General features: G+C 38.5%; 1 protein-coding gene across 2 annotated transcripts in view; it reads right to left on the bottom strand.

Annotated features, from left to right (window-relative positions):
- Positions 1-402: 402 nt before the first annotated feature.
- The window catches only part of SLC26A7 (solute carrier family 26 member 7), a 51,701-nt gene continuing 36,431 nt past the window's right edge, over positions 403-15,672 (bottom strand). The window contains exons 12-18 of one of the 2 annotated variants that reach the window (XM_026705985.2): positions 15,577-15,643; positions 14,607-14,747; positions 10,876-10,924; positions 9,211-9,347; positions 5,480-5,534; positions 5,279-5,382; positions 403-913 (exon numbers count right to left, since the gene is read on the bottom strand). In XM_026705985.2, coding sequence (XP_026561770.1) covers positions 878-913; positions 5,279-5,382; positions 5,480-5,534; positions 9,211-9,347; positions 10,876-10,924; positions 14,607-14,747; positions 15,577-15,643 — 589 coding nt within the window. In that variant the 3' untranslated portion in view covers positions 403-877. The remainder of the gene's footprint in view (positions 914-5,278; positions 5,383-5,479; positions 5,535-9,210; positions 9,348-10,875; positions 10,925-14,606; positions 14,748-15,576; positions 15,644-15,672) is intronic. The other variant, XM_026705984.2, reaches the window with a different exon arrangement.

The raw sequence follows: 15,672 nt of genomic DNA, 5'->3' as shown, positions 1-15,672 counted from the left end.
AATTAAAAGATACCTTCATGTGAATGCTAGAAGCTTTGTCCCATGCTAGGTCCATGAAGTGCTAGATGGCGAAATAAGTCTGGCTTTGCTATAGCTGATTTGGCCGTTAAAGGTTTCAACAATCCCTTGGCAACTTTGTGTGAGTAAAACTAAGACTAACCTTTCATGTATTATTTGACAGAAGAACAAATGCTAGTTAGCCTATGTTTATGGCAATGGTTTTCCCTGCCAGGATTCTTCTGATATAGAAACTTAAAAATTATTCTCAAGGGAATACATAATGAAATTCTTTTATATCCCTCATTTAAAGCAACGCAGTAAAGAGACAAAAGTAAAAAAATATAACTTCAACATATTTAACAGAATGTGGAAGTGGCAAGATATGATTGTTAATTCCAGGCATTTAACAGGAAAAAAAATGGCCTTTTATTGCAGTTTGCAATTGCAATTAAAAAAGGACAGATTTTGGATTAGATACATTGCACTACAAAATTCAATGATGTTGCATTCTCTTCTGCACAAACTTATACTTTTAAATTGTAATAAGACAGCTAAAACAGCATACATCACACCAGTATCTTAAATTGCTTTCTATTTCTTAGCTCTGCATGCATAGAAAAATATGTGTTCATTGAAGAACATGTGAAAAATACGTGATCATCTAAGTTTATAAAAATAAACCCTATTGCTGAAGTTAACACAGAGAAAAAAACCTTCAGGAAATATAGGCAGAAAACACTGCTGCTGTTGAATTTGTTAAATATGCTTGGCAATTATCACCAACAAAAATCCCATGTTTAAACATCTGAAGAAATTATTTGGCACCATTCCTTCTGCAAGTGAGCAGTTTGATAGACAGACTGGAATCAGACTGGCATCAAATCTCAGTACGTTCATTAAGCTTGCAAAAGTTCTGAAATATAAAAAAATAAAGCCATTTTACTGTGTGTATATTTATTTGTTTATTTATTTATATTTTGTATTTCTTAATCACCAATCTCCCTCAGATGTACATGCATATTTCTATCACTATCCTCTCTCTCTCTCTCTCTCTCTCACACACACACACACACACACACTTTGAAAAATGAAAGAGTGCTAAAAGCAAAGCTTCCTATTTACATTCTTCTATCAGTGAAAGAGGGGTGCATTCTCTGTTTCAAGAAAAAAACAACATAATAGTGTAACATAAGCCATACTTCTCCAACCTGTTGTCCTCCAGATGTACTGGATTACAACTCCTATAATTTCCAGCCAGCAAATGTTCAGAAGACTTCTAGCTTGTTTGTTTGTTTGTTTCTAAAATTTACTGGCCGCCCACCTTGCCATAACGTAACTCTGGACGGCTTACAGACCTAAAAAATACATCTACATATACACTGAAACCTGAATAGATTAAAACCAAAGATTAAAATCAAGGACACATGGGGAGGATGGGGGCGGAATGGGGGGAGGTGGGATCTATTGTTAATCAATCAACCACCTATACTATGGGGCCCTAGAGGCTAGACCAATTGGCAGAGACAGGTCTTTAGGCCCTTACAAAAGGGTAGGAGGTTTGGGAGCAAACCTCACATCAGGGATAAGATGCAGGGGGTGGCAGCAGAGAAGGCACTCCCCCTGGACCCCGCCAGCTTTCTATTGGGCTGACCTGACCCACAGCATACCTCCTCTGCTGGCATTAGTGGGAAGGGCCAATCCCAATGGGGTGAGATGGTCCCTCAAGTAATCTGGACCCATACTATGAAGGGCTTTAATTCAACCCCTTGAATTGTACCCAGAAGCAGACTGACAACCAATGCAGCTTGTGGAGCAGTGGTGTTACTGGGGCCATTCTTGGGGGCTTCCTAACAGATTTGAGAATTTCAGTTCCCAGAATTCTTAGCATTGCTGACTGCTGATGGCTAAGATTTGAAACCTGCAATCTGGGGGAAAGGCAGTAAGATCTTGTATTTTGTGGAACAGCTATCAGAATCAGGCATGCATCATGGATAACTAAATCCAAATCAAGACCATATTTTATTTTATTATTTTATTTATTAAATTTATTTGCCACCCATCTTGCAGCTCAAATTCATGACATCAATGAAGGTGGTTCCTGCATTTCAAATCTTCAAGCTGCAAACCAGAGGTGGTATTCAGCAGGTTCTGACCAGCTCTGGAGAACCAGTAGCGGAAATTTTGAGTATTTTGGAGAACCGACCAATGCCACCTCTGATTGGCCCTGCCCCCATCTATTCTCTGCCTCCCCAGTCCCAGCTGATTGGCTGGGTCTTTTTTGTTGCCCTGCACAGGAGAACAGAGCTGAAAAGTAGGTTGGTGGGGTGGGGAGGGAATGGGATTTTGCAGTAACCTTCCCCTGCCATGCCCACCAAGCAATGCCACCCACTAAGCCACACCCACAGAACCGGTAGTAAAAAAATTTGAATCCCACCATTGCTGCAAACCCTGAACTTCGCTGATCTATTTATCTGCTAAGAAATCCATCATTAGTAAATGTTACTTTTCATTCCCATCATCTCGTTACCTACCAGTTGATAGACAAATCATATAGCCAACTGTGCTACTGAGTTAATTCATTCACACTTTTCAAACCTATTCCAGGGCTGTTTTATGTTGATAACAACCCTTTCTCAAATTTTACACTCCATTTGCTAATGATACACAGAAAATGTCATAATAAAATTGTTTTCAAAAATAGTGCACAAGGAAATGTTATATATATATATATATATATATATATATATATATATATATATATATATATATATACACATATATACACACACACACATATACATACATACATACATACATACATACATACATATACATATACATACATACATACATACATGCATACATACATACATTATATATATATTTTTTTTCGTAGATTTTCATGGGTACAGGTATGTAGATCTAGGTGTGTTCGGGTCTTTTCCCGTGTAAGATTAAGAGTATCGTGGCGACATTTCAGCGAGGTCCCACTCACCATCCTCAGGCTGCTGCTTTCGGCTTCGTGCCAGTGCAAGCAGTGTGTGATGGTGAGTAGGACCTCGCTGAAACATCACCAAGATACTCTTAATCTTACATGGGAAAAGACCCAAACACACCTAGACCTACACACACACACACACACACACACACACATATATGTGTTTTCTGAGGTTCTCGCGGGTATTAGTATGTGGATCTTTGGTTATTCGGGTTTTCTCCCGCGTAAGATTGGAAGTATCTAGGCAACGTTTTGATGAAGTCTCATTCAAATTCAGAAGCCTGAAGATGATGAATGAGACTTCATCGAAACATTGCCTAGATACTTCCAATCTTACGCGGGAGAAAACCCGAATAACCAAAGATCCATATATATGATAGCAGATGAGATTCTGCTGAAACGTTGCTACAACTTTAAAAGCACAACTACAATGACGTGGGAAAATACCCGAACAAAGCTGAATGCCATACATGCATACATACATACATACATACATACATACATACATACAATCAGGAAACAAGCACATAAATCAATAGAAATTTTCATGTTTATTTTTTTTCACTGAAATTAATGAAGAAACAAGATGGAATAAATATAACACTGGACAAATGAGCAATTGAGTGAAATCCAACTTGGCAGATGTACAGTATTCACATCAGTTGCAGTGGGTCCTAGCATTTCATTGGCACTGGGCCTGTTCATTAAATTAGGTATCTATCTCTGGAGTCTCTAACAACAATTTACAATAATCGTAATTGTGATTGTTTGATTTGGGAAGGAAGGAATAATCCATAGAGTTAATTCCAATATTATTACATAGATATAAATAACAGCTGCAGTATTATCTGTTCTTATTTTTTGCTACTAAGGGAATATTCAAGAAATTCTTATGTTTATGTATGGAAAAGCAGAGGACAGAATGGTTGAATGATTAAGTTTGATATACCCTTCCTTCTGTAATACATCTAAACAAACATCACTTAATTTCTTAACTTTGGTTGATCAAGTAAGATCAGTGGAAAAGGCATAACAGTTGGGTTTGTTTGTTTGTTTTAGATAACAGGAATGTTTATGGCAGTGGTGGGATTCAAATATTGTCACCACCGGTTCGGTGGGTGTGGCTTGGTGGGCGCGCTTTGCGTATTTCATTGCTAGATCTCTAATTGTATGGTTCAGCCCTATGCAATCAGAGACTGGCAGCAAAACCATCAGCTCCCCCAGTCATAGCTCCAGTGTTGGGTGAGTTGCCAAAAGAAGCAGATGGTCTCTGATCCTACATTTTTCTTGCCACCCCTGCTAGACTGGGAAAAATACTTGGGAAAGTGGCAAACGAAAAAGAAAAGGAATGGAATTGGAAAATACCCACTAGCTCTCCAATACCACAGTGTCACTCCTGGTAACTGAAGAATTGATGAAAAAACAGAGACCTACTTCCAGCTCTTAGTGGAGGTAGAGAGGTGGTGGAGACAGGTGGCTGTTTGGACAGGAGAAAATCCTAGTTGGATAGAACTGTTATCTGCTGGTACCAAAAACAAACAGACCTGGAAAACTGTGCCCAGGAACCAGATGAGAGGAGGCATATCCACAGTCACCTATCATAGCCAATGGGAGCTGAGTAGTTTTCAGCCACTGACTGCATCAGTAAGCCTATCATTAATGAGATGTAGATCATTTGCACTGCAAGGTAAGTATCAGGAGAAGAAGAAAAATATCATTTTAACATCAGAAAGATAAGCTGAGTGGTGCGGTGGCCTAGAGGTGGAGCTCTCACCTCACAATCAGGAGGCTGTGAGTTCGATCCTAGGTGTACAGGCAGATATTTATCTCTCTGGGCACACTGAGAATAATATAACTGCTGAAAAAAACCCTCCACATTGGCAACAGGAAGTGCATCCAGCCACTAAACACTCAGCTCTGTTCAGTTGCCTAGATGCCATCCCACAAGATTTTGTGGGGCCATTAAAAGAGGATGATGATGATCAGATAGATAAGCTACTTCTATGAGAGCCTGGGAATGAGACAAAGGGAGTGTGTCAACACTCTAATGAGAGGTGAAAAGATGCTATCAGGGGCAATAAACTATGCAAGCTAGGAACAGATCTGCTTTCTTAGAGTTCCTGAATATTAGATGATGAAAATAAGCAAGTAAACACACATACACACAAACAATAAGAGCTGAGCATTTCCCTTTCCCCCTGTAAACTGGGTGTCCAGTTTAGAAAGAGAAACTCGAGGTAACCTCTTAATGTCTTGTTTTTCACATAGACTGAGACTTACCCTGCTAAACTGAATGGCAGCAACAGCTGAAGAAACCGACTCATAGAAGACAGCATTCTCTAATTCTAGCTTTCCATTGAATTTCAGGGCCTTTTTCAAAGAAGCTGCAGTAAGAGAAGGCGGCTTTGTAAAAGAGGAGCAGGAACACCACAAATTAAACATAATTCATAAAAATTATCTTCACTGAAAATTGATACCTGCCTTTGCAATTTGCCAGACAAACATTTATATTATTCTGTTGAGCATCCATATAAATCTAAAAGAGAGGAAATATTTATATATATATATATATATATATATTGTTCAGGATTATGAAGCATTTTAAAACTGTTTCATGTAAATAAAAAACATTAATAGAATTAATTCTTATTCCAAGTAGACAAAGGAATGAGAACATAACCCAAAACCCAAATCTTTCTATTTTTCTAAATTATTATTTACCTTCATTTTTTAATGTCATTATTAGCAATTTTTTTCCAAAGATTCATAATATTCTTGCTATAGATAAAAAAGCTCTTCAGGTTTTACGTTTCTAAAACATTCAGCTCTCTTTTTTTGTTTATGCATACTTTAGGTGTCTGCCTTATTTTACTTTGGCGTTAAGTGCTTGATTTCTAAATCTAATTTTCTTGCTAATTGTGAGGATTTCTTTTTAATTAGATTTAGCCGGTTTATTCATTCTCCTCATACTACTTGCTTTCATAGCCTCCTATCTCATTTGCCTCGCATCAATTTCTTTCAGAACATTTGTTAAGACTTAAGATAAATTTTGTTTTGTTGCTTAAGGACTAATACAGGATTTTTATTTCTTACTTTCATACTAATTGCCTGGACAACTCCACACATTTTCTTGACACATTCAGGAGTGCTTTGCCATGGATTTCTTCTTAGGCCTGAGAGAGAGTGACTGCCCAAAGTCATCCAGATTGTATAATACAGGAATGTCAAACTTGATTTCATTGAGGGCCGCATCAGGGTTGTGTTTGACCTCAGGAGACAAGGGTGGGCATGGCCAACTCAACATCACTCATGTTGGGGGTGCCTGTGGTAATGCTCTCCAAGTGAAAATGGAGTTCGGGAGGGCTGCATACGACATCTGTTTTCACTGGCAGAGGGTTGCAGGAGGCAGTTGCAGGCAAAAATGGAGATCATGCAGCCCTCCCAAGCTCCGTTTTTGCTGGTAGAGGCACCATGGGCCAGTCCTTTGCCGTTTCCAGGGCAGCCCCACAAACCAGATCTAAGCACTCTGAGGGATGGATGCGGCCCACGGGCCTTGAGTTTGACACCTCTGGTATAATACAATGAATAAGTGTGTTTGACAGGGTAAATGAAACGAACAATTACAGGTTATACTTAGATGCTAAAAATCAAAGTATTTTACCTTCGTAGAACGTAGACTAATTTTAATATATGGAAATTCTTACAGAAAGGTACAGGTAGTAGGTGGCCTGTTGTTAGGAAAGAATGTTTGTCAAGGAAAAAATGGCTATTATAAAGTAAGACTGTGGTTCAGTCCCTTGTTATATGAAGTATCAATTGGGTATAACAGGAAAAGCATAGAGGTTGATGCTGTGGAATCAGATGCTTAAGAAGTGTAAATGGTGAATAACAACACAGAGGCTCAAGGAATGGATGCTGAATGTATGTGAGTTAAATGCAAAACTAAGTGATCAGTACCAAAAAAAAAAAAATCATTGAATGATCTGGTCACATGAGAAGTGAATGACAGTCAATTATATGAGATAGATGGGGTGCATAAGGCAATAATAATTCTTTTTAACGTCCTCCTCTCAAAGTTAAATTTTGGCAAATTAGTACCTCATTCTGCATGAAGTTTATGCCATAAGGAGATTATGAAGAAATGTTTCAGCAGTGTCTCATATATCTAATATTATCTCTGTTTCCTATCAGAATAATGACAATTGTACTATCCCTTGTTGTATTTGCTTTACTTTTTTTTATAGCAATGATTCATTCAACAAATGTCCATCCATTTCAAAGCAATGAGCTGAACAGGAACATAGTCTAAAGTAATAATAGTACCTACAGTATACTGCATCACATGCTTTAACTTCAGGAGTCAAAGAACAAAAAGAAATCAAGAAACAATCTATCTGAAATCAGTTCTTAGGCCCAGAAGAAAGAAAGGCATACCAGCCTTGGGGAGGATTAATAGAAAGCCAAATACGCAGCTACTAAAAGAAATCCAGAGACAAAATCTAGCAAAATATTAAGAATCTGAAAGAGTAGTTTCAATGGTGAAGGGTAATAAACTGAAAAAGGATGCAGTATTTGATTCAACTATTACATGGTCCACTAATTTTGTATATAAATGTTGAAAACAATTAACATTTGTTCTGAACTTACTCAGAGGTCTTACCAAATACATTGCAGGCTGAGGGGGTGGTGTGTCACAAATTGTATTCCAAATAGCCACTAGGGGAAGGCGTTCTATAATATAAACATCCCTAAAATAGCATGGTTTTGTATCTCAGATTAACACGAATGCAATTTGTACAGTACAGCAAATGGTTTGATGGAAGAAGCTCTGTCCTACAATTTGGGCTGGCTTCAGGAACTCAGGATGGGGGCTACAATTTTGTGCTGGTTCACCTCCTTCCTCTGCGACTGGTCCCAATCAGTGTTGATGGGGGCAAGAGATCCACCCTGCAGCCCTTGCTTCATGGGGTGCTGCAGGACTCAACTCCACTCCTTTTTAATATCTTCATGAAGCCACTGGATGAGATCATCATTCACCATGAGATGAGGTATCATCAGTCGGTTGATGACACCTCCCCCCCAGCTTTATATCTCTGTCCCAAGCAAAATAACTGATGCTGTGGATACCCTTTTGTGGTGCTTGGAAGCTGTGGAGGTCTGGATGGGGAACTAAAGCCTGGTGAGACAGAGTGGCTGTGGATGAGAAACTTCTCTCTGTCTGGAAATGTATCATCTTTGGTCCTGGATAGGTTTGCACTGCCCCAGATGGGCCTGGTGCATAATTTGTGAATCTTACTGGATTCACAGATCCTGCTCACGGAGCAGGTGGCAGTTGTGGCTATGAGGACCATTGCACAACTTCATGTGTGCTCAGTTATGCCCTTTTCTGGATCAAACTCTTCTTTCAGATATTCACATCCTGATCATCTTCTATATGAACTATTACAATATGCTCTACATGGGTTACCCTTGAAGAGTATCTGGAAGCTGCAACTGGTACAGAATGGGCATCCCTTGAGTTGCAATGTAACACCTTTGCCACACAAGCCACATTGGGTGCCAATTTGTTTCTTGTTTAAATTCAAAGTGGTGATAATCACCTTTAAAGCCTTCCCGGGCATTCAACCAGTTTCCATTTACATCACATTGACCATCCACCCAGTCAGGCAGGGAGGGTATTTTGTGAATCTCATCAGTTAAAGAATTTGGACTGGTGGAATCCAGAAAAAAGAGCCATCTCTGCTGTCACCTCCATCGTCCAGAACACCTTATTTCCAGAGGTGAAGTGGCCCCCAAAAGAGTGCTAAAATCTGGCTCTGATAGTTGTCATGGGGTTTTAAGAGACATAAGAAACCTGAGGTGGTTGGTGATGTGAGGGTGCTTCCTCCAGTTCTGTCATTTTTTAATAGCTCAGTTTTTAACTTTCTAAGTCTGATTTAATTCTGTTTTATTTATGCTTTTATACTACAGCATGTTTCTTGTAAACCACCAGTCATTCAAGTGATATGGGCAACATAGAAATGTAATAGATAAACAAATAAAATCTAGACCAAAATTAACATAGGAAGAAAAGAAAATACAGAGTGAAACTTTAATTTTACAAATAGGCAGTGCCAGTCTATTGACTTTGTTGGCAGCTTCAACTAACTAAATGTAGAATAGATTTCATTTAAAAAGTAGATGACAATGAAGACATAGAAGATCATAAATACCTGAATAAGTACAGAGATACCAGTGTAGTCAAAGAAAGTCAAGCCACTGCAGTCAAATATTAGATTGTGCCTTTCACTGGGATGCTGTTGTAAGGATGAACTTCTTAGATCAGCAAATGCAGGATCTACATTCCCTTCTGGAAGAAGCAGAAATTTCCAAATGAATAAACTTTTCTAGAAATTAAAAAATATGGACCTTTCCCTCCAGAATGAATGCCAATCTGTGTTATTTTGGGTTTTCTTCCAAGTCCCGGACTTTATACGTTTGTTAAGCTGCAGAAGCCGCAGTGTGAATAATGTTGCAGGCATAAGCCATTTTTCTAACTCTCCACAAGGTCAGTGATATAGAAGAACTGAAGAATGAACAAGCAACCAACTGTTCCTAGAAGTATAACCCATGAAAATAAGCAAGATCCAGGGCATATATCTGCTTCACATGTGAAGACATAGCAATAGCAATAGCACTTAGACTTATATACTGCTTCATAATGCTTTACAACCATCTCTAAACAGAATCAACATATTGTCCCAAAAATCGGGTTCCTCATTTTGCCCACTTTGGAAGGCTGGAAGGCCGAGTCAATTTTGAGTTGGTGAGAATCGAACTGCTGGCAGACAGCAGAATTAGCTGCAATACTGCATTCTATCCATTGCACCACCACAGCAATAGTCCAAGGATGTCAGATGTGAGATACTGATACTATTAGGTTATTCTAAGCCAGCGGTCACCAACCGGTGGGCCGCAGCCCACTAGGGGGCCATGAGAAAATTTTGGTGGGCCACAGAGAAATCTCACCCCCAGAGCATCCCCCCAAAGCAATTAATACAGGATGCGTAGAAACACAAGGCCATGCCACCCACATGGCCTGAGGCAATCTTCCCCGCCCACTCACTCCTTACCCAGCAAACTTACCTGCTAAATTGCTATTTTTCCTTTTTTCGACCATCAGGTGTTCTGCTGTGCCAGGAGATTTAGATTAGCTAGGAAGCAGGAAATGGTTGGATTTCTTGCTTTCTAGCAAGTCTTTAGATCTTTGGCTCTGCTGGAAGGCTAAGTCAACCTTGAGGCGGTGAGATTCAAACTGCTGAATTGCTGGCAGCCGGCTGGCAGCAGAATTAGCCTGCAATTCTATATTGCTACTCTTCTACTGTGCCATTATTCTTCTACAGTTTGCTCACCTTTGCATTCCTTGTCTCCTATGGCTTCCACATAAATTAATAAATAGAAGGCCCTTTAAATTAAATGGTCAGCACAATCTCCTCCTTCCATCAACTGAGGGTACATCAATTACACTACAGGGAACAATCTGATATCCTTTTTTGGGATTCATACCATATAGACATGTCTTCTAGGCCAGTGTTTCTCAACCTTGGTAACTTTAGGTTCTGTGGATTTCAACTGAACTTCCAACATTTCTGGGTGGGGAATTCTGGGAGCTGAAGTTCACAAATTTTCAAGCTGTCAAAGTTGAGAAACCCTATTCTATTCCTTCCCCTTCCTATGCCAGATGGAAGGTATGTGGACAGCAGTAAATTGGATTCCTTCCCACAATACAACAACCTGACAATCTCTTGAGGGAAATGGGCACTCTAAAAACATGAAATATAAATAAATTAATTAACAGGAAAATCAAGCACTGATTATTTCTTAAATTATTCACTCACCATGGCAGTTTCCATTGGATAATGAAGTAAGTAATATGTTCTGTTCATACTGAAACAAAAAAGAAAGCAGCATGGTTGATTGCAATGCTAATTTTTATTTTCTGCTTAAAAAAATGCTTATTCTGACTGTTATGAATACAGTGTATTTCCCTTGCTAAGAACCCTGACAGTTATTTTTCTACTATTTCTAAAATCATCAGGTTTCTTCATGATAAACCTTCAAGAACTTGGTTTCCAGAGAAATAATAATATTATTTAAAAGGGCATATTATATACAGATCAAACAAAAAGACAATTTGAATACAGTTTCCCTGGAAGCATGCTTACAGAAACAGGTTTCCAAGAATTGCTAAGGCTATGGGAAAAATTTACAGCATTGTTATTACCTGGGATACAAAACTAACCCATAATGAAAAATAACAACAAGAAAGCTGAAAACTTCCCAGGGTTTTTTTATTATTATTATTATTATTTACTGGCAGCAGTGTTGAAACAGAGGCAAAACACCAGTCATTTTATTTGATTTCTTTCATTCACTGTAGTAACATGGATGGAAAGTGATGATTAATTTTAAAGTTGACTAAGGGACTGTGCGTGAAATTAGTCAACGTGCTTCCCTCCAGATGTAGAACTACCAGCATTCAGGCATACCTGTTTGATTTATAGGTAAAATAATGCCACTGTTTCCAGATAGCCTTCAAAAAGTCTCATGTTTATATATCCCACTTTCCACCAACACTGATTCCCTAGCTCCATTCTTGATTTGAGACACAATGCTTGATGCATTTCTTTTGCAAAGGAATTACGTTTTTATTCTAGTGTTCAATCATTAACACAGATTAGAATAATCACTATCATAGATTAGAACCAACAGAAAACTATTATTTGCTTTAAATCAGGAAGGGAAAGATTGGTAGTATTTGAAAAGAAAAATGAAAGGCAGAAGGTGTGCCCAGGAGGCATTTACTTAACAATCACAATTGGGACAGCAACTCCATTGCTAAATGACATAGTCGCTAAGAGAGAGACACACATGACTGTGATGGATTTACAATCGCACTTCGGCTGGTGGTAAGTGAGACATCACATGATCAAAATCTGTTATTTTACTGCCAGCTTCTCTACTGACTCTGCTTGTCAGAAGACTAGGAAGCATGCAATTGATTATTTTATGGCTGAGAGGTTGCTGCACTCATTGTAAGAGTGAGACCAGTTATAAAATTAATTTTTCAGTGCTGCCATAACTTTAGTCACTAAGCAGGACAGTTAGTAAGTGAGGACTAGCTGTATGTGTAGAAAAAGCAGAACCTGGGATGGAGTTAAAAGAGGGATCAGCCTAGAATCCTTACATAGCCACAAGCGAACTAAGCCCAAGTCCAACTCCCTTGAATTCCGTTGATCCAAATCTAACTCCAAGCAAGTGCTGACCTTCAGCTGAGAAGATTCCTGTGCATAGGTTTTTAACAATAAATACGTTTAATTAAACCTTCATGTGTAGACCTGGTCTTTCAAGCCTGACAGTATGCCTTGTTTGACAAGACATGTATCTTCCATCAATACTAACTGCATTTTAAGGACACTCTTTTTTAGACAGAAAGGGACAATAAAGTTGTGCAGGCAGATATCGCTATTTGTATTGATGGGTTCATATTTTGCCCTCAGTCTCTTTTTTGAGTATAATATGCTTTCTCTGGCAATACTTGGGACAACTGAAGAGCCACATCTAAAACTGTTATAGCAAAACACACTTAAGTTCTCAAGCTTTAAACAGAAAGGAACTTGCTTCTATTTGATTCCCTCACTTCTATTTCTATAGCTATCTACTTCATTAAATGCCAAATCCATTAAGTTTTAGAAACAGCTAAATCATTTCTGGAAGCTCTGAAAGGTTATAAAGCACTTATTGTTGTCTCTTTTGTAGATAATATCCGCTGGTATTATGTCTAAGGATTACTTAAAATGAGGGGTGGGATTCAAATTTTTTAACAACCGTTGCTGTGGGTATGGCATAGGTGGTGGGCATGGCTTGGTGGTCATGTGACTGGGTGGACATGGCTTGGTGGTCATGTTATTGATTGGATGTGGCCAACTCAATATCACTCACATCAAAGCACGCATCTCCTCGCCTGGTCTCTCAAGACTGTGGGGATGCTGCAATAGTCGTAAGTGTGAAAAATGATCATAAGTCACATTTTTCAGTGCCATTGTAACTTTGAATGGTCACACAAGCCAAGTACCAGGAAAGGAGGGGAAAAAAAACTCCAGACAGGAAGTCTAGTCCTGCCAAGAATGTAATAAGGGTTAACAGAGAGGCAGTTTCTGTAAGCAACACCAGAATGTTTCCTTTCTGCCTTCCTTGCAGGATTAGGCCAGTAATTTCTTCTAACAACTGAATAGGTGCGAACTGGTAGAATCCCACCCCTGCTTAAAATAACACTGACAGCTCCTCATTCTATGAATTTGCCTAATCATCTTCAGAGGATAAATTCTTCCCATCAACCCATCCATTCCCAGCATACCTCATGTTTAACAGAATTCTTGACTTCTACAAACTCTACAAGTCATCGCAATTCAGACAATTTCAACAGAGGCTTTATCAGTGTGTATGTGTGTATGTATTGATGTTCTTACTGAGCATCAGAATTATCTACCTTAATTTCTTGCGCTATTGGATCCTAGCTCCTAGTATCTAATCAGATTACTATTTTAGGGCCATTTCAAATCGTAATTGATTGCATTCCATATTTTCAAAAAATATTTTTATGGTTAGAGAGCATTTGTACTGTTATAATCAAAGTCTTTGTTTACAGTGCTGGATGATCTGCTGCTTTGAAAAATCAATCTTATTTTTCTCAACCATATTTAAGTGAAATCAGCAGAAATATTTCTATAGCAATAGAATTAAATGTGAAGTGCCAGCAGATCCAGAACTGTTTCACAAGAGGAGGATTCATTGGAGAAGGGGAAAGCGGGCAATGTTTTTCTCTAATAATCAGCATTTGTTCTATGGATAACTGTCTATTTATACCTCCTCCCATACTTATACCTCCTTTAAAGGTAAAGGTTTTTCCTGTCCAATCGTGCCCAGCACTAGGGGATGGTGCTTATCTTAATTTCTTAGTCGACGGAACCAGCACTGTCCAAAACATTTCTGTGGTCATGTGGCCAACATGGCTACACACCAAAAGCACAGGGAACGCTGTTACCTTCCCACTGAAATAGTATCTAATTAGCTACTTGCATTTGCAATTTTGCATGCTTTCAAACTACTAGATGGGTAAGAGCTGGGGCAAGTACTGGGAGCTCACCTCGTCACACAGCACTCAGGTCTCAAACCTGGGCTGTCAGTTTTCCAGCTGACAAGCCCATCATCTTAACTGCTGAGCCATTGCACCCCCTCAAGTCTCCTTTAGTCAGATATTTCAGAAATAAAATTAGAAAGCTTTTATTGGAGTAGGATAGGGTGAATGGAAGGAAAGAAAATACTTGGCAACAAATGAGTTTAGGTTCAGAGAGGACTCTTTTCAGAAAGTTGGAATTTGCTATAGGTCACTGTAAGCAAAAGAGAGCTGGGGAGAAGTCCAACTGAGCATTGCAGGTCCCCTTTTGACATAGTGTAAAATTCTTAGTCATGACCTTTTCCCAGCAATACAAAATACAATCACTTAAATGCAAATCTGGAGGCCAAATTAATGTTCATTTTTCCCTTCTCTTTATTAAGTGGATCTTACCTTGGTCATATCTTCCGACAGCTGCTGTGCACATGTCCACTCTTTATGGATTATTTCTAATATATTGGCGTAAAACTTCTTGGCATTCAGAAAGACTAATGGGTTATTCACTGACACTATTTTCACTGGTTGTGAAGATTCCTTTAGAATAAAAAAAAAAACCCAATACTTTAGAAAATAAAATATTTTAAAAGCTTTATAACACATAACCCCTGTGTTATCAACATGAATATTAGGAGCACAATCAAATGCATTTCCAAATAGACCAATGACAACATGATTTAGGTTAGTACTGGTTGAACTAACAGAACTGAGCTACAATAATGGGGAATTACTAAACCGCAGTGAAGAAGTTTTTGTATCTCTTGGAAGTCTGGGTTTTTGCAGCCCTGCTAAATCTGATATCCATACAATTATTGACTCTGAGCAATTGTTCTTGATACATAAATTCCTCAATAATATTGTTATTCTGTCAGAATTTGTGCTTGCAAGTCTACATTTTTGTAGAGTTCCTTTAATTTCATATTTAAATTTGCTGCTTTATTGGAAATTTCTGTTTATCATAAAGTTCAATAGACTATACAAAATAACATATTATCATCCAAACCCAAAAGAAATGAAGCAGAGATATCAACTCACAGCAAGTTGAGAGCCACAACGTAAAAAAATTCCAGACTTCTCCTCAATAATTTTGTCTTAGTTTAAATTAGGGGGATGCCATGGGTATGCCTTGAATTGCCATGAAATAAGATTGCCACTAAATTGTGAATGAACAAGTGAGATGAATGAAGTCACATTTCTCTCAGCGTTTTGGAGTACATATGAGCAAAGCCTGCACACACAACCCTCAACCCTCTTGGTCATCTGGAAAAAGAACTGAAATCTTGACATTTCTATATGCAACAACTTCGAAGAGGAGGAGCAAAGAATTTTTTCAAAAGACAAAAAAGAACAACAAAATTAAGCTTACAAAGTCCACTTCTGTTTTGAATCTGCATTCTGTTTCATTCATGTGCTTCAAGCTCAGTGTTGTTGCTCTATGACAAATGTATAGAAGAATGTGTAA

The sequence above is a fragment of the Pseudonaja textilis genome, chromosome 3 (genome assembly GCF_049901715.1).
Source record: "Pseudonaja textilis isolate UNSWEBS1 chromosome 3, rPseTex1.2, whole genome shotgun sequence".
NCBI classification, from domain to species: domain Eukaryota; kingdom Metazoa; phylum Chordata; class Lepidosauria; order Squamata; family Elapidae; genus Pseudonaja; species Pseudonaja textilis.
The sequence above is the reverse complement of the archived record's forward strand: the minus strand, read 5'-3'. Positions and strand labels throughout refer to the sequence as shown.